This window comes from Uloborus diversus, chromosome 9 (assembly GCF_026930045.1).
Source record: "Uloborus diversus isolate 005 chromosome 9, Udiv.v.3.1, whole genome shotgun sequence".
NCBI classification, from domain to species: domain Eukaryota; kingdom Metazoa; phylum Arthropoda; class Arachnida; order Araneae; family Uloboridae; genus Uloborus; species Uloborus diversus.
In genome coordinates, this window is record NC_072739.1 from 7414158 (window position 1) to 7437746 (window position 23589).

The following is a 23589-nucleotide window of genomic DNA, read 5'->3' on the forward strand; positions in this document are numbered from 1 at the left end:
GAAAAGAAAGCAGAAACTAAGAATGTTTAAGTACGAGTATAATAGAAATGTTTGAAAAATTTCAGTGTGTGTTTGAATCCGCAAAACCCTGTCTGGCTAAGCCTTACACCTGTTCACCTATACACCAGCCTATGTGGAACTTAAATGTCTAGAAACACTCAAATGAATGCAAATAATAATTTTGTAATACAATGAAACTTCTCTGAAGCGACCAATCTCCATTCCTGAAGAAAGTGGTCGTTAATGGAGGTTGGTCGCTCTTAGAAGTTGTTTTTGAACATGCAAAAAACTATCATATCACCAGTCAAAATCATTTGCGTTCTAGTTACACTACCTTAAGAACATTAAGTAAAAAATATATATAAATGAGGGAAGTAAAAATTTTCTTTTTAAATTTTAAATTCAAAATATACATTTTCCTCCCCTATTCTGGTTTCTTTCCACTTTCTTAAGCAAGAGTTGACTGATGTGTTTCATTTCTTTCCTTATCTTTCTTTAGGTTTTCTCTAACTGAAAATTCTTTCACTTATTGGTGCTCAGTTTAATGATTTTCCAGTCATTGTAAGGGGTTTCGATGGTCTTTCCTAGGGGTTTTTTATTATTGCATAGATAAGGAAGAAAATCGGGGCCTCCGAAAATTGGTCGTTAATGGAGGTGGTCGCTGTATAAGTGTGTTTAACTATTTTTATTGTGGGAGGAGAAAATGGCTTTGAGCAAAAATGTAGAAATAATATACAGTAGAGACTTGAAAATCCGAGTCTCAAAAGTCCGATGTTCCGCTTGGTTCGAGGTGCTTTGTTGATATTTTTAAGGTGTACTTTTTATAGACAAAAAATGTTTTAATCGGAAAATTGACATATTTTGCTATGTAGAACTTCCTTAACAACATACAATAAGGTAATATTGAAAGGTTTATGTCTATAACACTTGCCAAGTGGCATGAAATTTTCATTGACTGTTGGATATGGATTAAGAGATGCCTTTGAGAAAGTAGGAAGTAGGTTGACACAAAAAATAACTTGAAATTAAAACATTGTTTTGCATCAAAGAACGAACAAACAGCTCTTTTGAGATATCTGATTGCAATTTAAAAAGTAAGTGCAAAACTTAACGCTGTAACAAGCGTATACGCATATATCCTTCTATGACCAACGTTTTTGTATTATGTGAGGTACATACGTATGCTCACGCATTGACACAAATGTGATGACAAAACTTATCACAACTTATTCGAGGATAATTAAAGGGCATTTTTTGGTTGACACACAAGTACATGCAAATGTCAAGAAAAAAACTAATCAAAACTCATTTAGAGTTGATTAAAACATAAATTTATGTTGATATTTGAGTGATAGATTTTTCGAGGAGACAATATTTCCTTTTCAGAGTGTAAGGAAGTAAACAGTGCATTTCCTTATGTAGTCCAAAGAATTTTTAGGATAATCCGAGTTTTCAGTAATACGAGGTGGCGCGAGCCACAATTACCTCAGATTTTTGAGACTCTACTCTACTTAGAAATATTCTAAATTTTCTTTTTTGAAATCCGGGAATCTAATTGCTTTGCGAGTATTATATATTCCTAACTAAAAGTAAATATAATGATTTGGTTAACTCATATTTATCAAGAAAGAGGGTACTGGTTTTCTGCCATTTGTTTTGTTAGTTCATGTTAGAATACATTTTAGCACAAATATTTAAAGTAAGAATTTCTTTCTTTCTTTTTTTTTTTTTTTTGTTCAACAGATGTTTTTTAAGCCTGACAATGGCATTACACTTGCATCAGAGCATATTACTTCAAGGTCGTGATGGTGTTGGTAAAACTGAAACTCTAAAAGAGCTCGGAAGATGCATTGGTAATTATGTTATGGTAGTCAGTTGTTCTGAAACACTAACAAGTTCTGCTCTTATTCGTAATGTTTCAGCCATTTCTCAGGTAAGACAATTTTCTTTTGAAATGATAGATTTATATTATCGTTGTTTGAAAACTCCTTACTTCAAAGCAAGATGTGTAGCCAGATTTCAGAAAAGTCAAAAAAAAAAAAAGAGTTGACTTTCTGATTTTAATTGTTAAAAAAAAAGAGATTCTAAGTTAAAAAAGAATTTAATGTAATAGTGAAAATTATATTGTAAAACCATTAAATTGTTACTGTTACAACAATACGACTTAAACTAGGGTCTGGTGGGGGAAAGTGGTCAATGGGGTAAAGTGGTCATACGTCAAATAAATGGTTATAGCTTGGAAATGAATGTTTGAATGAATGTGAAAATTTTATTTTAGAGTAAGGCAGTTAGAAACTATATTTTGAATACAATATTTTACAACTGGCAAAATTTTATTCGGTAAAAAAAATATTTTGCGTGAACATGAAAAATTTTAAAATCTAAACACCTATTTTAACATCCTTGGGAAATTTTGTTTGTTAGAATTAGGAACAGATTGACTGTACAGGAAGCTTCCTACATGTCTCAAGAACTCTTACTAATTAGCAGTTAGATGAATTTATTTTAGATAATTTTTTAGAACAATTTAAGTAAGATGGGGTAAAGTGGTCATAATATTAGGCTTAACGAATATTGTTCTTCTAATGTCACTTAATCTTTAGATAGGAGGCAGATACAAATTAAATATTAATTTTACTTAATATGTATTGTTTTTACAGTAAACGGGGTTAAATATACGAGTATATGCGTATATATACGAATATATACTCGTGTAGACATGTACATAGACATATTCACATAAATGCGCCAATAAATACGTATATGGGTATCTGCAAGTATTTTTTATCCATACAGCCATACATTCTACTATACACGTATATGCTTGCTTACACTCGTAAACACGTATATATAAGAACACTTATGTACTCAGGTAGACACGTCTATACGCATACGTACTCGAGTAGACACTTACATACAAGCATATGATATAAAAGTATATAGGGTGATTTTGTGGTAAGTTACCGCCCTAAGCCAGGGCTAAGGCAGAAATACTTAAAATACACCACCAGCTCTTCGCCACCAGCTCATGTGATTACTATTCCGGGCTGATGAGTGCTAAAAAGAGCGAAACTGATGGAATAACTGAGCTGGTGGTGTATTTTAAGTATATAGGCTGAGTTTACATTTTTGAGCAAATTATTAAAAGGTGTTAGAGGAGAGGATAAGAAGTAAGAATCAATAAGAAACATATGGTCACAAACACAATGCTGACGCGCTACATGCACGCAAAATGAGAAATTGATGGATGCAAAAGAAGTCACAAATTTATATATATATATATATATATGTTACACAAATACAATTTTACACAACATTTTAGGACTTAAGACAGTCTTAAAGCGATTGATGAAATTTGCGGCCTTCAGCTGTAATACATGCGTCGCATTCACAGATCCCTCTCTGTTGCAATAACGAGACTTTTGAAAAACTTTCATCAGCCGCTGCGCCTTTGTTGCGTAGCGTGTATTAGAGCTACTACTGACCGAAACTTTCAAAAACTGCTCTAAATATTTCTTAAAAACTAAAATGTTACGTAAAATCACCTTTGAGCAACAAATTTGTGCCCTGCTTTGCATCCATCAGTTTCTGGCTTTGTGTGCATGTAGCGCGTCAGTGATTATAATTTCCTTATGATTCTTTGCTTCTTATCCTCCCCTCTCACACCCCTTTGATTTTTGTCCAAGAGCTTAGATTCACTCTGTAAGCCGACATGTATATAAGCGTATATACTCGTGCTTCCATATTATATATACGTGAGTAGAGACATACCAAAGACGCACTGGATGGATCCACGAATTAACTCGTGTATACCCGTATATGTATGTATGTACACTTACATATGCGTATATACGTCTACTATACACATATATACTCAAGTATGCACGTATTTTCTCGAGATACAAGTGCATACGCGCATATGATGTTCGTTTATACGCGTATATACTCGTATATACAAGTAACACGTACATATATGTGGCACGTATATACATGTGACACCTACGTACTCATTTAGACACGTATAAACTCCTGTAGGTAATCACGTATACATGCTTATATACCCGTATATACACGTATATACTTGAGTAGGCACGTGCATGAATGTATCTGATTTATACATGTATCTACTCATATAGGAACGTGTTTACTCGTGTATAACATCGACATGTATATATTCTTGTATACACGCATGTACTCGTGAATATACTCGTAACTATAAAAACAACTGAAATATACAAGTATTAGGGTTCTTTATAATGGTTTTGCATCTATTTTTAACTATGACCACTTTACCCCATGCTATGACCACTTTCCCCCACCCCATGGGGTAAAGTGGTCATAAAAACATAGGGAAAAGAAAGTTCTATAAAACTAATAAAATCAATATTTTTCTTCCTAAAATTTAATGTACCGTGTTCTTTAATAATGCAATGTAAAATAACAACAAAAAAAGTTGAAGTTTTTAAAGAATTTGTTGCATTTATTTTCCACCTAAGTTGAAAACCTACGATTTTATGACCACTTTACCCCACCAGACCCTACTTAATAAATATACTCTGCTTAATGTGATCACTGTTTATGTTGTGTCAATCGCTTATTGTTACCAAAATCACTGCTTCACCAGAATCCATTTCTGTTAAAATGATCTAAAACTGTATAACCTGCTGAAGATTAAAAAAAAAAAATGTTAACCAGGTAACTAATGACATTTCAAGTGTTCTTGTCATGTAAAAAATCGATCGAAATATTACTGTAGGTTCCACATAATTGTAATCAAATGTTGCAAAATTGTTTTTAAATTTTAACTATCAAGTTATTTTAATGATTTGTGTGCATAAACTGTAACTTTTTTTTATTGCAAAACTCAAGTGTTAAATGCAAAATAAAATATACATAATTAATTAATTTTAATTGTTGAATTGAAAATTTATATTGATTTTATTTTTCAATTTTATTAGCAAACCCAAAACTTTCTGATGATGAATGTTCAATAATTTGATTTTAGTGCCAAAATGTTTTTTTCCCTTATTTGATAAACCAAAACTGAATTTAGTAAAATTTTTCATTCTGCAGATTGGTGTATGGTGTCTATTGGAACACTTTGATCAACTAAATTTGGAAAAAGTTACGGTAATTTCTCAGCAAATAAATGCAATTTTTGAAGCATTTAGAAGTAATGCTGACAGTTTTTCTTTTGAAGGAGCGAACATTCCTATCAAAGAAGGTTTCAGTTTATTTCTTTCTGTTAGCTCAGGTGTGTAGACTTTTTCTCATATTTACTGTAAATTTATGACTTTTTTTTTGCCGAAAATAATAATTGTGCAGGTATATTTATAGATGAGACAAACCTCAACACACCCAAAGCTCAATTAAGCTTATACTTATGCATTGATCACTCACTTATGCAGAATAAATGCTGTCTTGAAACTTCCCCTTATTGCTAGTACAGTGAAACCTGTGTAAGTTGACCTACTGCGGTGCACTACTTTAGTGGTCAACTTAAACAGGCGGTCAACTTACTAAGGTTGATTTATATGATAAGGGCTAACTCTGTGCCTGAAAAAAGCGTTCAACTTAGACAGGTGGTCAACTTACAAGGGTGGTCAACTTCACAGGTTTTACTGTAATAACTTTTTTTGGGGGAGGGGAGGGGGTCTGGAAAGGGTTTATAATAACAATAATCAAAATTTTTTATAACATTTTTATAATTACATTTTATTCTTATGTGTTTTTAAATATTTATTATTTTACTAGCTACGTAGCCCGGCTTTGCATGGTCGATCACAAAAATAAAAGTTAAGTCAAGTGATCCATGTTCAACAATTAGGCTTAAATAGTAGGAAAAAAATACTGTAAAATTTTCCACCAAAATGATGATTCTTAAATTTCGTTTACGTCAAATCTAAAAGTTCAGAATTAATTAAACTTAACCCTTTAATTAATATTAGAACTAAAATCCTTCATTATCATCTATTGGCAGTACAAAAGAAAAAAAAAGATAGCCAAAAAATGATCAAAAAGAGAATTTCTTACCTCACAGCAAAAGCAAGAAATATATTTGTTCACAGTCGGGGGGGGGGGGGGTGACAGATCTTTCTTCTCAATGGTTTTATTCACACTAATTTAAATGAACTCGTTGCCAAACGATAAATTTCTGATTTGATACTCATGTTCCATTAGGCGTAAAAAGGCTTACAACTTTTTTCCCGGGTGATTTTACAGCCTTGGCTTTTTGAAAATTCAAAGGAAGTAAATTGGCTTCAGGGGTATTTTTCTCTTTCTCTCAAAGGAGACTTGAATTAAGCAAATCGGTTAATTATTCAGGGATGCCCACCACCCTTAAGAGCAAGGGTGCACCCTCTCAAAATTACAGAGACCACCGAAAAGCAAGACCCTCCCCCCCCCAAATGAGAAAAATACCTCTAAAAACAACCCTCCTAAAATTTTCAATGGCTCAGTCTGCACCGTGACTGCCCCCCCCCCCCCAGGTGGGAACCCCTGAATTATTTCAGATAGAAAGAGCAATTTAATGACATTTTTGGGTGCAAAAATTAAAATTCGAACAGTTTGGTACTTTTTTGGTGTTTAAAAACTCCCTTATGTTCCTTCTCTGGTGCCCAACTAACTCTCTGCCAAATTTTTTCGAGAACCGGCATAAACTGTGGATGTATATACACATGTATACAAACACTCATATGTATCATACATATATTTTCTTTGTTTTATTTATATAGATTTATATATATATTTAAGTTGTAAATTCTTTTTAACTCATTATCAGTATGCATTATGTATTATCAGCCTATGCAGCCAATCTGTTTCTACCACTACCATGTTATCCTTTTTTCCCTTATTTCTAGCATGCTCTGTCTCCAAGTATGAATTGCCATCATCATTAACAAACACTTTCAGACCACTATCAATGAGTGCTCCTGATATGCAAATGATTGTCCAAGTTCATTTATTTGCATATGGGGTTAAAGAATTCAAGGTGCATGTTTATTATTTTCATCAATATCTTATTTTCAACATTAAGGATAGTAAAATGCATATCCCTTTGCAATCAATTTAAATCTTCTGTTCTCTATTTATTTTCTTCTTGTTCTTAAATTTGCTATTATTGTAAATAACTTATCAGTTTTCTTTTCTCTTCCCTGTGTTTTCGTTTTCCCCTGTTCTGCCTCTGCCAAATTAAAAAATATTATTGCTTAACATTATTAAATAAATAAGAAACTATTTCTTTATTCATAATTTTGCATTGAACTTTTTTAGTTTTGTGGAGCTATTTTTTCATTTCGTAATTTATTTCACTCAGTCTTTTTTTTTCCGTGTCCCAATTAACAATAAGAAGGCAATTTGAAATCATGTTAATTTTATCATATTCGTTAATTAGTAAACTCATGTTTCAAGTAATAATGTGCCCTCAACTTTTAAATAAGCAAATTATACCTGAAAGCAAGTAAACCTAAATTATACCTGTGGTGAAGAACTTTCGAAATTTATTTTATGAATTCCAAAAACTTAATCACACAATATTATTATTAATACTCTATCATCTCTGTTGTTGAAACCTCTATTATTAACCAGCTGTTTAAGTATTACATGTGCTAACTTCTATTGTACTTAACTAATCTTATTCTAATGCAATACTAATTATTTTTTTCCTTTTCAGACTTTGGCCCTTGACCTTAACCAAATTTTTTCATTGGCTCAAGAGCAATTGCCTTTGCATAAGCATTATGATTTTAGCCTGAGAACTGTTATGTCATTTTTGAAACTTTTTAAAAAGAAGAAAGATTTATTACCTGATGAATCAGATGGTGAGGTAAATGATCTGAATTTGCAAAAATTTCACATCATAATAAATATACTACTCATAACAATTACTCATTCATAGGGCCACCAAAAGCCAAGGTGGCCCTGCAAATCAGTAATCCATGTCAGTTTGGTTGCTGGACCTACTCCTCCGATAAAACTTAAAGCTTACACTACTCTGATTCCAAGCAAAGGTCTCCTAAGAGCCAGGCTCTGAGTTTCGGTCAAGGCTGACATAGCCTCTCATCGGCCCTGCTCCTTAAAAATGCTCTTCAGATAACTTGCATTTGATCCAATATAGGTTGTTGAAAAAAGACAAGTCCTCTTTTCCTTAGAAGTTATGATTAGTAGTTGAAGGAAAGCGTTACAAAGGAAATTCCATCAATGAATCAGTACCAGTTGCAAAATGTAATCCTATATTATTCAATTTAAAAATATATATATATATATATATATATATATATATATATATATATATATATATATATATATATATATATATATATATATATATTTACTATTTAAATTGATATTTTGTACAGCTTGTTTAAATTTAAAAACATGTTAAAACTTAAAAAGTCAATTTTTTCGTTCTAATTGTTAATTTTAAAAAATATTGTGTATTACCATAACTTTGTTCATAAATGAATTGTTCTGCATTTTTTTTCTTTACACTGTACTTTTAGGCCTTTAAATTTAGCAATTTCTATTTTTAGATTGCCTTGCAATCTCTTATGTTGATAACAGAAGCAAAGCTATCTGTTGAAGAGGTTCCTTATTTTCAAAATATTTTGGAATTGGTTTTTGGTACAGCCAAAAAGAATGTAACACCTTCAAGTGAAGTAAGATTTTTCACATCATATAACTAACATGAGAATAGTTTTTTTTTTCATTTTGCTGATGGTTTTTTATGTATTTTTTTACCTCGAAAAATATTTCAAACATTTTTTAATGTTATTTTTCTTAAAAAATTTAACTGATGTAATCATGTGCAAATGTATTTTCTTCAGCTGTATTAATTTATACTTACAATTAAAGATATGTTTAAATAGGTATTTTTTCTTTATCAAATTGTATGAAGAATCTTGAGCAAAAACATTTGCAATTCATTATTTTCTTATAATTTTTTTTTTATTATAATTGTTACTTATTGAATAAATTCAACATTTATAACCCTTTATGAATTTACTAGTGGTACCCGCACGGCTTCGCCCGTAATAGCAAATTAAAAGGTCTTTTGGTTCGCCTGTATATTTACAAATGATGTGTAGTGAATTTTCTTGCAATTGGCTTGTGCCCACGTTACGGTTCCACGTTATGATCATTTCGTATCTCGCCCATTGGCTTGTGCCCATGTTACGGTTCCACGTTATGATAATTTCGTCATTTATTCGTCCATCTTATGATTTTTTTTTTTAAATTGGAATAAAAAAAGAACAAAATTGAATTTTCGAAAAATCGCTTCGAGGTGCACAACCCCATGCTACATACTAACTTTGTGCCAAATTTCATGAAAATCGGCCGAACGGTCTAGGCGCTATGTGCGTCACAGACATCCTACAGACATCCTACAGATATCCTACAGACATCCAGACATCCTCCGGACAGAGAGACTTTCAGCTTTATTATTAGTAAAGATGACTCTTACCAAAGTATCTCCTATTTTAACTTATCTTTATCTTTACTAATAATAAAGCTCAAAGTCTCTGTCTGGATGTCTGTAGGATGTCTGTGACGCGCATAGCGCCTAGACCGTTCGGCTGATTTTCATGAAATTTGGCACAAAGTTAGTTTGTATCAGGGGGTTTGCACCTGGAAGCGATTTTTCGAAAATTGGATTTTGTTCTTTTTCTATTTCAATTTTAAGAACATTTTTCGGAGCAAAATTATCATAAGATGGGCGAGTAAATTACGAAATTAGCATGACGTGGAATGGCAGAGCGAATGAACATAGCCAATTGGAGAGAAATTCATTATCCATTACTTGTAAATATACAGGCGAACCAAATGACCTTTTAATTTTCAACTACGGGCAAAGCCGTGGGGGGTACCACTAGTTTTAAATAAAAGATGCCTTTGTCAAAGTATCATATGTTACTTTGATATGCTGGGCCGATCCTAGGGTGTCTCCCCCCCCCCCGCCTGCAAAGCCCTAATGTGCCACCTCTCAAGAGTAATTTGCATATTTTGACTAATGTTTAATGTCCATATTAATCTTTCTTCAAATTTCTATATCAAATTTTGATTTTAAAAAAAACAGAAGAATGATTAACTTATGAAAAGGAAGACAAGATTTATAGTAAGAAACTCCTTAGGTACAATTTGTATCTTTGAAGAAAGTAATAGATACCAAAATTTGCTAGTCGTAAAAATGCATTTTATAGCCTGTCTTCGGTGACATCAGAGGAAGGACAGAGGAGAGGAAGCAGGGGGAGGAGGATCAGGGGAGGGGGATTTCTTCCAGAAAATTATAGAAATTGGCATATGAAAAATAGTTTTGGTTAATCTTTGGTTGTGTTTGGTTGCTGTGATTAAAGAGTCGGGTATATTCAAGGTGCATGGAGAAATTTTCGAAATTGACGTCAAATATCACAATTTTAGGAACTTTTTCGAGATTTCAGGGAAAGTAATTCTGGAGTTTTTTCCTAACATTCTTTCAAAATTGAAATCAATTTGAAGCTATTTTTTGTGACCTTAGTTTTGGAAGAATTGGTGCTCTTCCCAAAAATTTTCCGAAACTGAAGTTTTAAACACGCAACTTAGAAGTATAGTGACTGCATTTTAGAAAAGGAGGAAACCGGGTCCTTCCCCCAAAATTCTTGAAACTAATGTTTGAAAAACTTAATTTTAGTTCGTTTGTCAATATGTGAAGTGAGAGGGGGTGGGATTAGGGGCCTCTCTAAAGACGCTAATTGAGACTGGTAGTAATGTTTGGGAATGGATTTCGGGCCCTCATCACAAAAATTTTGAAAAGAAATTCGAAAAATGTCATTAAGCAATTTTTGATGATATTAGGAAGTGCTGTCTTCTGAAAACACATTTTGGATTTTGGAGTCAATATTATTAGGCTATGTTTGATTAAGTTAAGGTGGAAATGGTGAATCAGAGACTTAATTGGGCCCTTAAGATTGGTGGTTCAACCAGCAAAATTTTCTGAAATTCAAGTCCTAATAATGCAATTTTAAGCCTTCTTTAATCTCGTCAAGGTGATCATGGCATACTTTTGGATCTTTGTTTTGGAGCCACATTTAAATTTATTACCTGGTTCAAGAGCCCTGTCCTCCTACTTGATTTGAAACCGAGCAGTTTATCTGTGATTTTGATTAGAAAAAATTGCTGTAAAGGGAGAAAATTACAAAATTTTAGTTCATCATTCATATATGTTTGACTCTCAGGGGAATTGCAATTTTCCACTGTCGCTGCGCATCCCCGATTGTTGAACACAGAATTTGTCGTTTGAAATGCTTGCGAGAGTATCTAATCAGTATAGTTTTTTTTATATATATAAAATATGTCTTCATTGTTTAGGTCTATAAAAGCTTGGAGGGTAAACATTAGTGGTCGCCCTCGGTGCCCCTTTTAGAAGGCACCCTTTCATGCTTCTGGAGGGGGCCATTTCCCTCATTTCCCCTCCCCTGTATCCATGCCTGATTACTGGTTCTGTCGCAAATTTTGCTACCAAATGAAGCATGGTTGTAAAAAGTAGATATTAATAGACAATGAACCAATACAATGTTCCTTAACATTTTATTTTTCTTAAACTATGCTATGCTGTCGGGAAATCCGCACTTACTTTGATTGAACGTTTAAAATTCAGCATATTTATTCGACTTATTATAAGTTATCTTGTAAGAAATTCTTGAGGAATTTTTCTTGTTTAAAAGAACTGTATGATGTGGCCTGCGGCCACCCCTTGCTTTGGCCGCCCTGTGCAGTGCGCACGCCTGCTAGGATCGGCCCTGTTGATATGCTTTTTGAATTCTGTTAATTTTTTCAGGTTTTGAAACTAATGAAATCATATCATATGAATATGATCTTTTATAACAAAATAAATTCTAATGTGAGGACATTAAAACATTTTTGAATGATAATGAATCGGAAGGATAGCACGTGTAACATTTTTTTGAGAATAACTCATCTACCTTTCATATTTTTACTGCTATAATTTTGTGATTCTGATAAAGTTTGCCACAAATGTATGAACTGAATTCATGTAATTTTAGCTCAAGGAACCTGTAGAAGTTATTTTGAAGAAAAATGTTCTACAACCATTGACCTCCTTGGTGCAAAAAGTGATCCAACTTCATGAAATGAAAAAGTTGTTTCATGCATTGATTCTTGTCGGGGATGGTGGCACCGGAAAGACTACCACTTGGAAAACGTTGAGAGATCTCTATTCGCATTCAGAATCTGGTGCAAAATTCCCATCTGTAGAGGTGCCTTTCTTTCTGTTTGTAAATCCTGTTTTACTATTGTTGGTTTTATGTTCAGGAAAATATATGAGGTATTGGGAGCTGAAGTGGACAAGTCTAGAATTATTTAAAAAATATATTTCCTGTGGATTAATAATTATTAACTGTATATTTTCAGAACTGAAGCGAACTAAGTCCCTGTTATTGTTATTTTGGAGGATTTATAGGAGCGAAGTAAATCAAGACCAGTAAATTTTCATGTAAAAATTGAACTGTTGCCAAAATTATTGTTTTTCAGCAATAAAGTTCTATGCTATATATAAATTAAGTCTCCATATTATGCCAATAAAATGAAAACTGTCCGTTAAATCTCTTTAGGATTCAAGTTGTGACGAACTTGAACCTTGATTACCTCAAAACAATCCTTTATAGACTTGTCCCATTTTAACTCTGGCCATGTCATATATAAATTCAGTTTTCTTATTTTAAAGGGAAATAATTACATTTTCCAAAAAATTTAAAAATAATCTGAATAAGCTAAAATTAATTATTAGAGAGCCTTTTGTGAAAATTCTGATACATTTATTAGTTTTTATTTGCTTTCAAATTAATTTAAAAATTCTTTATTTTCGCAAATTAAGCGAGAGAAAAATAATAGCATACTTATGAATATTTTTTTTTTTTTAAGATTACTACTATTCTCATGAAATGATAAACTTTAGAAATACATTGTGTGTTAAATTATTTTATGAAAAAGAAAGGTGTTAAAAATACAGTTGACTCTCTGTTTAACAACTTTCAAGGGACCACAAAAAATCGTCCTTAAGTAGAAAGCGTCCTTAAATGGAATGCTTTTAACACTGTAGTGGGACCGTAAAAAGCTGTTGTTAATTAGAGAAAGTCGTTAAATAGAGCCTCGTTAAACAGAGAGCCAACTGTACCACATATGTGAAAGATTAGTGCAATGTCAATGTGATGTATAGGCTTGCTTTTGAGTGCAATTTTTCTCAAACTGTGTTGTTGTTGAAATTATATCAATTTTCATTGCGTGCTGACGCTCAAACATGTGTTGGGGAAGTGATGACGTACTGCTATCTTATTTTCTTACATTGATTTTATTTGTTTCTGTGTGTATTAAATATGATATTTTGGCAACAGTTGGTCTTAAAATTATTCAATGCTCCCCTAAGGACATCCCACTGCTTGGAAACCGTTGGACTAACGAAATCCATAATTTTTCCTGAAACTGATGTAATTTTTAGAGCAATGATTTTAAGAGATGTTATAACAGTGAAATCATCCAATCATCTATAGTTGAGGGTGCTTCTTGAACTGCGACTGTCATATTCACTGCCCATTTCTGTATAATTAAATTAATATGGTGTGTATTGAATTTGTAATGAAATATTTTTCAGTAAACTACACATCAAAATATGCTATCAAACATTTTTAATTGTACTTTGAGTATGATTATGTATGGTATATGTAATATTTTGAGAAAGCATATTCGCTAATTGACAGAATACTGCACAATTTAAATTTATATAGTAACTTGGCCTCTGCATTTATTATGGTTTCCTCTTGCAGAATTTCACCTAGACAGATGCAGATTTTTGCTGTTTCAAATTGATTTTTTAAATAAATAAATAAACTTTAAAAATAAAAAAGTGCATACCTTTCTCTTTCTCACAGCTGTTACAAAAGTATCAATAACTGTATTTTGCTTTTCAAAAAAATTTTGCATTTTCAGGGAGCAATATCAAACTAATTTTGCATATATACATAAAATATAGTAATTAGTACATCTTACTACTATTATGTATGCGAAAGTTTATGAGGATGTTTGTTAATCTTTCACACGAAAACTACTGAATGGATTTTCATGAAACTTTACAATAATATAGCTTATACATCAGAATAACATATAGGGTAGTTTTTGCTCCGTTATGGGGGTGAAACCCCCCAAAGCAGTTTTCCCATCAATTCTCTAATATGGGGTGAAAAAATACTTGTGCATTTTAACATTATATGTCCATTGAAAGTTCTGATTTTTCTGCTGAAAATGTCATCTGTTAAAAATTTCTAAGTAGAAAAAAAAACCAGTTATAAGCTTTTTAGTTCCATGTTCAAAGGCTTTCATCAACCCAATTCAGTATTTAGTGTATCATCTCAACTCTGTCGATAGCTAGAATTGTTGTATTGGTGAATTTTTTTGCTTTTCATCTGACGTTCATAGCTTTTCGCTAGTCAAATCTTAAAGTAACGTTTTTCTGCAAGATTGGCAAATAATAAATGGATTTGGCTGATTATTTTCCATTTTAATGTAACTTTAATAAAATGTTTTTTTAATATTTATATATGCAGATTGGACACTTACTCATTATCCAATTGACCAGCACTGCCATGCTAAGCACAAAAGTGGTATCTGCACTTCTTGTCGAAATTGAGTTATTGTCACCAAGTGGTTCTTTGTCACATATTTTGCCGAAATACAATGTTTTATAATCATTTGTCAATGGGAAATATGTTTTGTTTAAAAAATTCTGAAAACGTTTCATCTCAATCAAATACACAGAGGCACACAACTTTAAATGGGAATTTCTCATTTTGAATTCAGTTGCAGATACCACTTTTGCGCTTAGCACGGCAGAGCAGGACTTCCGACGAATTTTTTGCGGAAAAATTTAAACAGCTGAGTCATTTAGCAATTTTTTCATCTTTCGTTGTTTTTAAAGCTAAAGACTACGTAATACTGTTTCTTAGTTTTCACCATGAAACCAAAATATCACCTTTAATGGTGATATTTTTGATGGTGAATCTTTAAATTTTTTGTCAAAATGTAAAATAATGCGCCAACTAAATTAGGCACATTTTTTTTTATACATTTGTACATCAATAGCCATATAGAGATGTTTTGAGACTCTGTGTTCAAAGAAAAATATATATTTTTTAAAAATATGTGAAGTTTAATTTCGTATTTTGGAAGTTCTTCAAATTTGTATGTGCTTAAATGTTGTGCTTTGGTTTCTGAAAGAATACTATTTTGTTCTTCTTAGTTATTGCCGTTTTAATTTTATGGGTAAGGAAGAAGCTAGATTTTTAATTGCATCAAAGCGATGTGTTTGGAGTTCTTTCAGTTTCAAACAAAACGAATGAAAGTAGCGTTTTTTTCTCATAATTATTACTCACTCAGACAACGGCGGGAGTTTTAACTAGTAGTACTTGTGTAGGGAAAAAGTTTTGAATTAAAAAAAATTCTTGATTATAATATGAAGCAGGTAGTGTCAAAATAGCAGTTCATGTGGTTTTGAAAAATTTTTAATGTGTCTGTTTATGTGCTGATTATTACATTATTGTACTAGTAGCAAAATTTAGCTTGCTGTTGTTTTGATGAGAAAAATATTTTAAAAATCACGTTATTATACCTTGTTATTTATTTTATTTCATGCAATGCATTAATGAATGGCTTCTCTTTTAGACTTACACGTTTTGTCCAAAAGCATTTACTCCTGAAAAATTATTTGGACATTTTGATCACAAAGGCACTTGGAACAATGGCATATTTGTTGATGTTTTGCTTGATGCATCTCGCAATGTTAGAAGCAATGAAAAATGGATAGTTTTGGATGGGCCGATGCACATGGATTGGCTGATCAATTTGCATTCATTGATTGATAATAACAAGATTTTTACTGTTTCAAATGGAGAGACAATTTTTCTTCCTGAAGAGGTTTGTACAGCTTTTTTTTTTTTTCTTTTTTTTTTTTTTGTTGTTGTTGTTGTATATATCTCCCACTAGCGCAGCCAGACATAGGTGGATTTAGGACTAAGTTCCTGGGAGGGCAGGGTTTTTTTTTAAAGCAGTATCTTTATCCTCCCCCCCCCCATGTATTTTGTCTTTTTCTGGGATGCATAAGGCGATGTTTCTCATTTGTGTATATTGCTTTTTATTAATGTGTTACACGCTGTCCTTTTTGAATTGAGGTTTAAGAGGGGGATTGGTGTCAAGAGTGATATAAGTCTTCCTTTTAAGTGGGGTGTAGAATGCTTCCAATTTTAAGGGGGTCCGGAGGTTTCTCTCCCGGTGAAATTTTTTAAAAAGGATATAAAATTTTGCAATTTGAAGCCTATTATAAGGGGTAATTGGATAGACAAAAATCTAGGGAAAAATAGGCAAATAAAATTTTTAAAAAGTTATATACTTTAAATGTTCTTTGTAATGTAAGTTGATGCTTTAAAAAAATGGTGGACAGATTTAGAAAGTAGTTCACACGAGAATTAACATTGTGCCCATTTGAACAATTCATAATTTATATACTTGATAAGAAATAAAATTGAAGCACATTTTGCTTAGGAGTTTCAAGGACTTATTTAATTCTTTTCAAGGGAGTTTTTTTCCTTTGTTTTTAGCTTCTAATTTGTTAAAAAATTTTTTGATTATTTTAGGTATTGCAGTTGAATGCATAGCCTACATTTTCATTTCTATGCTTGCCCAAATAGTTTTCAGTCCAAAATAGTCATTTTAGACACATTTTCAGCACCCCAGTGAATTTTTCTACTGCTAATAGTGTTTTTTTTTCTCCCCCATCAGAAAAGGACATTAGCTATTCTCTTAAATTTTCACTTCTCTGAACTATTCAAAAAAGATAATAGATTAAAAAAATATCATGATTTTTATTTTAAGATTTTGGAATCGCCTCCCAAAATTGGAGAGGGGGCCTTGCCCCCCTTCTCCCCCTCATAAATCCGTCCATGCAGCCAGAAATACCTTCTGAAGGGTTTTTTTAAATCAAAAATACCTTCTGGAGGGTTTTTTGGATCAAAAATACCTTCTGGGGGGGGGGGGGTGATGAAAAATACCTTCTGAAGGTTTTCTTTTTTTTTTTGGATCAAAACAGGCCTTTCATGTGCATAAATTGCTGTATTAGAATTTGCATCTATGTTTAGAACATTGGTTCTGGGGAGTGTTTTCGCCCCCCCCCTCCCCCCTCGCTGTGCCACTGATGTACCCTAGCTGAACTCTGCAACGCTTCGCTGTGGCTCTGTCCGGAACTAATTATTAGGTATTAATATAGTCTAGTGAGCAAAAATTCAGCAAGAAAACATATTATTCAGTTTAATGCCCTTTATATGGTTGGGACTGTGGAATGGAATGAAAAGAAAGAAAATTATTTTTCACTAAAAATTGTGTGTGTGTTTCTTATACTAAAGCTAGTGAATGCAGTGCATTTTTGTTTGTCTGTTTTCTGCATTAATGTAAAGATCAGCTGGTTTACTGACTCTGGAGCATAATTGCCCATGAGAGAAGCATTCATTTTCTAAATTTAAACCATACACTTGCAAAGATTGATATGTCTGCTTAAGATCTACTAAATTCTATTGCATGATTATAACTGTACATATTTTGTGTTTTTAGGTTTTCTTGGTTTTTGAAACCGGTAGTCTCTCTCACTCGTCTCCTTACACAGTCGGCCATTGTGGAGTTATCTATTATGCTTCACATACCATCTCCTGGAAATCTTATTTGAACTCATGGTTTCAAACTTGGAGCAAGCCTTTCGTAACTGAAAGCCAAAAAGCTTGGTTTACTGAACATTTGTCTAAAATTTTCAGTTTTGCTGCCAAAGTTTTAAAAGACTGCAGAGTTCTTTTAACTTCAGAAATCAACCTTATAACTACTTTCTGCAAAATACTAGATGCAGTCATAGAAAAGGTAAGTTTCCAATGGTGAGAAACCTGTTAACCACAAAGTATCCTGTTCTGTAATTATTAGACCTCTTGCACAGGAGGCAACTTAGTCGAATCAACTTTCGAACAGGCAACTATCCGGAGTGTAACCTGGTGGAAAAATGAAGGAATTGCTTCTCATCAAGCAGGGCTGGCACCTGTGCCGCTACCATTCCCTAAGAGACGAATGAACTTTTTAGTTGATTCTACTCATCGAGACATTGCCAAGCGTTGACTCTACATAGGAGTAAAGTTAGTCCACTCGGTTTAGTTTTAACAGCATTATACAGCAGCTACTCGAATGAATTCGGCTCATTAGAAGAAAATTTAACCATAGGCATCATTGTAACTGTAACATGTTTCAATTAAATTCTTTTTTCTTCAAGGGGAAGCGAGGATTTTTTCATTTTGTACTTATTGCACCAAGTATTTCAATAAAGTTCATTATTCTTTGCGTTGGGAGATTTTCACTTGATTCTGATTCAGCAATCAAGCTTGCTTATTGAGGTCACACTGCTCAATGACTGACATTTGTCAAAATCTACTCTTTGGTTCTTTTGGTCAATAGCGAGCCACCTAATCCTTCGCTGCGAGGCCAATGAAAGTTATTCGCTTGAATTAAAGATTACCATCTGCTTTTTTTGCATGTATTAATGTAGTGTTTATTTTTCTTGTTTTTTTTTTTTTTTTTTTGTTCAATTTTTTAATATTTTTAGATGATAAATCTAAACCTAGTGATATTTTTTTATTTGTTTGCTTTTTCTACTAGCAGTTCCTTTTGGATTGGATAGTTATCAGTTATTGTTTTATTATTTAACTTTAAATGCTTAGCTATGGTGAGTGATTTTCAGGGTATTTAAAACAGATACTTGTTTCTTTGGAAGAAGGAATTTTGACTGACAGTTTCCGCCATTATATCAGGATTTGTTTCATTGCTTCAGGGAATATGCTTGGAGCTTAGGTAAAATTATATGTGCACATTTTTATTAATAAAACATCTATCTTTCGTTTTACTCCGAAGTGCGAAGGGAAATTTACTTTTGGCCAGAGTTTGTTTTAAATTTTATTTTTAAGTTTATAACATGAGTACAGCCGTGCAGGTACAGTTAGTAGGCTATAATTTATAAAGAAATTGTGTGAATTGTCCAAAATATATAATGATAAGTGTCGAGTAAGTTGGAGAAACTTCTGTCATCTGCGAGCTAGTATGGTGTGTGCAATCCTTATATCAAATAATTACTCTTATTGCTTCTGGTTTTATATGAATTACATTGCGTATTTGAGTTTTTTTTTTCTCGGGGGCAAGCAATATTTTCCTTTTGTCTCTGCAACACAGGTTTTAATTCAAAACATTTTTTTTTCGTAGGAGGAGCAGAATGATCAATTTATGTAAATCGCATTGCGTATTTGTGTTTCATTATTTTTTCCACAAGGGAGCATGATCTTACTTTTGTATTTGCAATGCAGACTTTAATTTAAAACATTTTTTTCTAGGTGGAATGGAGTGATCATTTTATGTAAATTACGTTGCATATTTCAGTTAAATTCTTTTTTCTACCATGGGCGCCCATATGCAAAATTGTAAGGGGGCTCAGAAATTTTAATCATAGTTTAGCAGCATATTTTCCCCATGGAGGCAGATTTTAGGACAGATTAGAGTCATTAAAATTTGACATTTTCAATTATTTATTCATTAATGACTGGAGAAGAAATGTTTTAATATTTTTGCAAAGACAAAAGTACTAAAAGCAAGGAAGTTCTAATTTCCAAGGGGGGGAGGCTCAAGCCCCCCCCCTTGCCCCTTATATGAGCGCCCTTGTTTTCTATGGTGGACGGGATTTTCCATTTGTTCTAGATATAATGTGTTCTTAAATTATGTTCTTTCACTTCAAAGTAAAGGGGAGAGAGCAGGGTTTCTGTTTAAATGCTTTAGTTAAAAAAAAAATGTGATTGCTAATTATTTCGAGTTCTCCTTGCTTGATAATCGGCTAGGTTTTGTTTGCTGTTTGCTTGGCAAGGTAGGCAATAAACAATGCTGTTGATGAATTATTTGAGGTTTTAAATCTATTGCTAATGTAATTTAATGCTTTTTATTTCTTTGGAAAAATATTTTAAATTACAAATTAACTTTTACTGTTCTTTTATGGTGCTTGCAAGAAGGGGTGATTATTTTCAGATATTCAAGGAAATTCTTTAAATTCTTAACACTGGCATTGTCGTGTGGGTACAGCTAGTGATAAATAAAGTGCTTTGAATGTACAGAATCAACCAATCAATTCTAAAGTCCTGTCAAAATATAACTTTGTTATTCAAGGATGATAATGGTTTTACTAACACAATAATGAGCACTAATAAAATATGCCTTTAAAATTATCAATTACATCTTTATGCAGTATTTAATTTGCAGTAAAGTGTAATTTAATATGGTTTTACTTCTTAAATGAAATTTTAAGCTTGGACATTTTATTTAGAAAATACATAGTGTATCTAGTAATTATGTTTTAAATATTGCAGATAATTCTTTAAAAAATGCACATATTTCTAAAAAAAAATAATTATTTTTTTGTTTGTATTTTTTAGCATTTGGATGAAGAAGCAGCTTACATCGATGAAACTAAGCTATGTAATGTATTTTGGTTCTCTGCCATATGGTCTGTGGGATCATCTATTGACAAGAAAGGACGAGAAATATTCAGCAATTACATACGAACATTAGATGAATCTTTAAGACTCTTAGACACTGTTTTTGATTATTTCCTTGATGAAGATTTGCAGTGGACCCTAGTGAAGAGACCATCAACTCAGCAAGGGTTTGTAGCATGAACTGTCTTATTTATGCATAAATTTATTGCTAACCTTTTCAGAAAAATAAGTAGGGCAGTTTGACTACCCTACCTATGAACTATGAGTGAGTAAATGAATTATTATACTCAATTTCATTTTCAGAAATTTGTAATAATGTTTAAAACTGTAGCATTTGGTACACAACATTAACATCATTTTTAATACTGTGTTTAGTTATACAGGGTGTTTCGTTTTAACCTGCAAGACCTCTAATTTTGCAACCGTTAGTCATAGATACATACTTCCAATTGCAAAAATGTTTAAAATCAGATGCAGAGTTAAGGTATTGAAAGTTTGAAGCAAAAATAAAAATGAGTGAAAAAATACAAAATTTAACTTTTTATACGGACACTAGGTCCCCTAACTTATGTTTAGGAAAATAGTCTCCATTGAAAGATATTGCTAACACAAAAAATTTGACATTTGTGCGAACAATACTCAAGGAGATATTCGAGTTCAAAGTTTTAAGGGACCATATAGAAGATGCGATTGGAACCTATTGCCGTTTCAGAAGAATGACAGGTTGTCAAAATAAAAAAACAAAGTATTTATATTTTTCATTGCTATTCAAAAATAAATGCAAATGTTATGCCATGATATGCAAAAACACACTATAAAACCTCAATCAAATTGAAAAACCACACTCTATGCACACATATAATTTGAAACCCTTGTTAACTGCTATATTTTCCCCCAAAAGGTGTTATCGATAGTGAGTGTAAAGTGGTGTAAGTCACAATACGCTGAATTTCATATCTCAGTGAATATTGGTCACACTAATGTCAAATGCAGTTTAGGTATTTTGGGGCTTCAATTAAAAGTGATGCAGCAAAGCAATCAATAAGCATATGTAATCAGCCACATAATCATTGGCTTTTCTCTCAATAAAACTAATTAGTTCAGCAAAAAACTTTCAGCTTCTCTGGTGTTTTACCAATCACATGTATGTGATTAATTTTTGTATTCAATTGCTCCAGGGATGTTTCAGTTAAGGAATTTTTTAATGCAAGGAAATAATGCAAGGATTTGTATAAAAATTGGTATGTACAGTTGGACCCCGATTCAACGAATTCATCGGGATCGAAACTTTTATACGTTAAATCGAGGCTTTTTGTATTATCGGGGTGAAAAAAAAAAGCACTTACCTTATCTAAAAGCCTTAATAAGCAACTGCACAAAAATATCCATGATTTGAAAGTAAACTTTTTATTCAGCATTCCGTGACTTATTTACACACTTGTTAATTTGAAATTTTGAACTACTTACTAGTAGATGCTTGACAATTTCCTCGATACTTGACTTAAAATAGTTTCTTTCAACTTTATGGGGTGAAGAAATTACTCTGCCTGCTGCATGAGATACGTTTTTACTGTTTCCAGGCATAACGTAAAGCATTTGAAAAAGTAAGTTTTAATGGGAGTTTAATTAATGCCTTCTGTATCAGAATCGCTATTCATTGGTTGACCCCTCGCCTGTTAAAAATGGCTGATTCCAAGAAAAGTCTTTTTCTGCTTTGGACAAGATGGATGTATCATTTGGAAAACAATCCAATATTTACAAACTCAAATTAACGAAAAAAATTTGCTGTTAAAATAATTTGTTAATTCGGGGTTTATGATTCGGTAAATAGGGTTTTTTTAAATTTCATTTAGTCGGGGAAAAAGAAAAATCCGCTAAATTGTGAAATTCGTCAATTAGAGATGCATTAAACCAGTTGCATTACAGGAGAAACTGGTAGTGATCGAGTTTTGGCCCTAATCAGTTGAGATTTGTGCAAACTTTTTTTTTCTTTTTGGTTGTGAGTGCTGCACTCAATACATAATGCAAAAACTCACACAGAAATGTATATGCAGTTTTGCGTCAATAGGAACAGATACTGATTACCATGCTCCAAGGTAGGGACACTTTGAAAGCCTAGAGTCTAGAGTATTTGTAAAATATAAAAGTTTCAAACCCCTCAAAGTATAGTTAAATTTAATACTTACTCTTAATAATTAAGAATGAACTAGCTGTTTTTCAAAACGAAAAAGCATCACAAGTATTAAAACTGAAAAGTTTTTTTCCTTTTTCTTAATACAACGAGCTGCATCGCCCAGCTTTGCACGGTCTACCTCAAAGATAAAAGTTGCGTCAAGTGACGTGTGTTGAACAATCGGGCTTGAACAAAAAATTTTGGCAACAAATATTTTTTGCCAATGTTCGACATGCAGCGAAATGCTTTATTTTGAAAAGGCTGAACTGGATCCAGTAACTTAGTAACTGTTTTACTGGTAAGACTAATTTTTAGAGAATGAAGGAATGAAAAAGTGGTCAACAATGAACGCTATCTACTGGAGTTAGGGTTAAAGTTTCAACTATAAAAGTATCACCAAACAGGCAATTGCTTCATCCAAATGTTTTCATCTGTCATACCTTGACGGGCAATTTTCTAGTTTTCATATAATAATCAAATTTGGGATACAAGTAAATGGAATTAGCATTTTAAGTAAGATATTTTTTATTTGATGTAAAAATCAATGACTTTCTTGCTAAATAAGTGTATCAAGTGGTTGTGCATCCATGTTGAGATGAGAGATTTATTATTATTACTTTATTTATACATTTTTTAAATATTAGCAACTTATTTTTACATCAATGATTTTATCTGTTTTATTTTGTCTGAAATTTTTTACTGTGTTGAGATTAAAATGTATGTTTTATTCCATACAGAGGAAGGTTCTTACTTACAGAGAGTATGCTTGGAAATCAAAATCTGATAACGATATTATTACGTAAACCGAGTTCTTTCTTG

At 32.3% G+C, this 23589-nt stretch overlaps 1 protein-coding gene across 1 annotated transcript in view; it reads left to right on the forward strand.

The window, feature by feature from the left end:
• The window catches only part of LOC129229736 (dynein axonemal heavy chain 2-like), a 146147-nt gene that overhangs the window by 16188 nt on the left and 106370 nt on the right, over positions 1-23589 (forward strand). Inside the window, exons 6-12 of the mRNA XM_054864103.1 lie at positions 1744-1933; positions 5074-5254; positions 6861-6991; positions 7673-7825; positions 12039-12265; positions 15828-15957; positions 20535-20738. Of these exons, the coding sequence (XP_054720078.1) occupies positions 1744-1933; positions 5074-5254; positions 6861-6991; positions 7673-7825; positions 12039-12265; positions 15828-15957; positions 20535-20738 (1216 nt within the window). The remainder of the gene's footprint in view (positions 1-1743; positions 1934-5073; positions 5255-6860; positions 6992-7672; positions 7826-12038; positions 12266-15827; positions 15958-20534; positions 20739-23589) is intronic.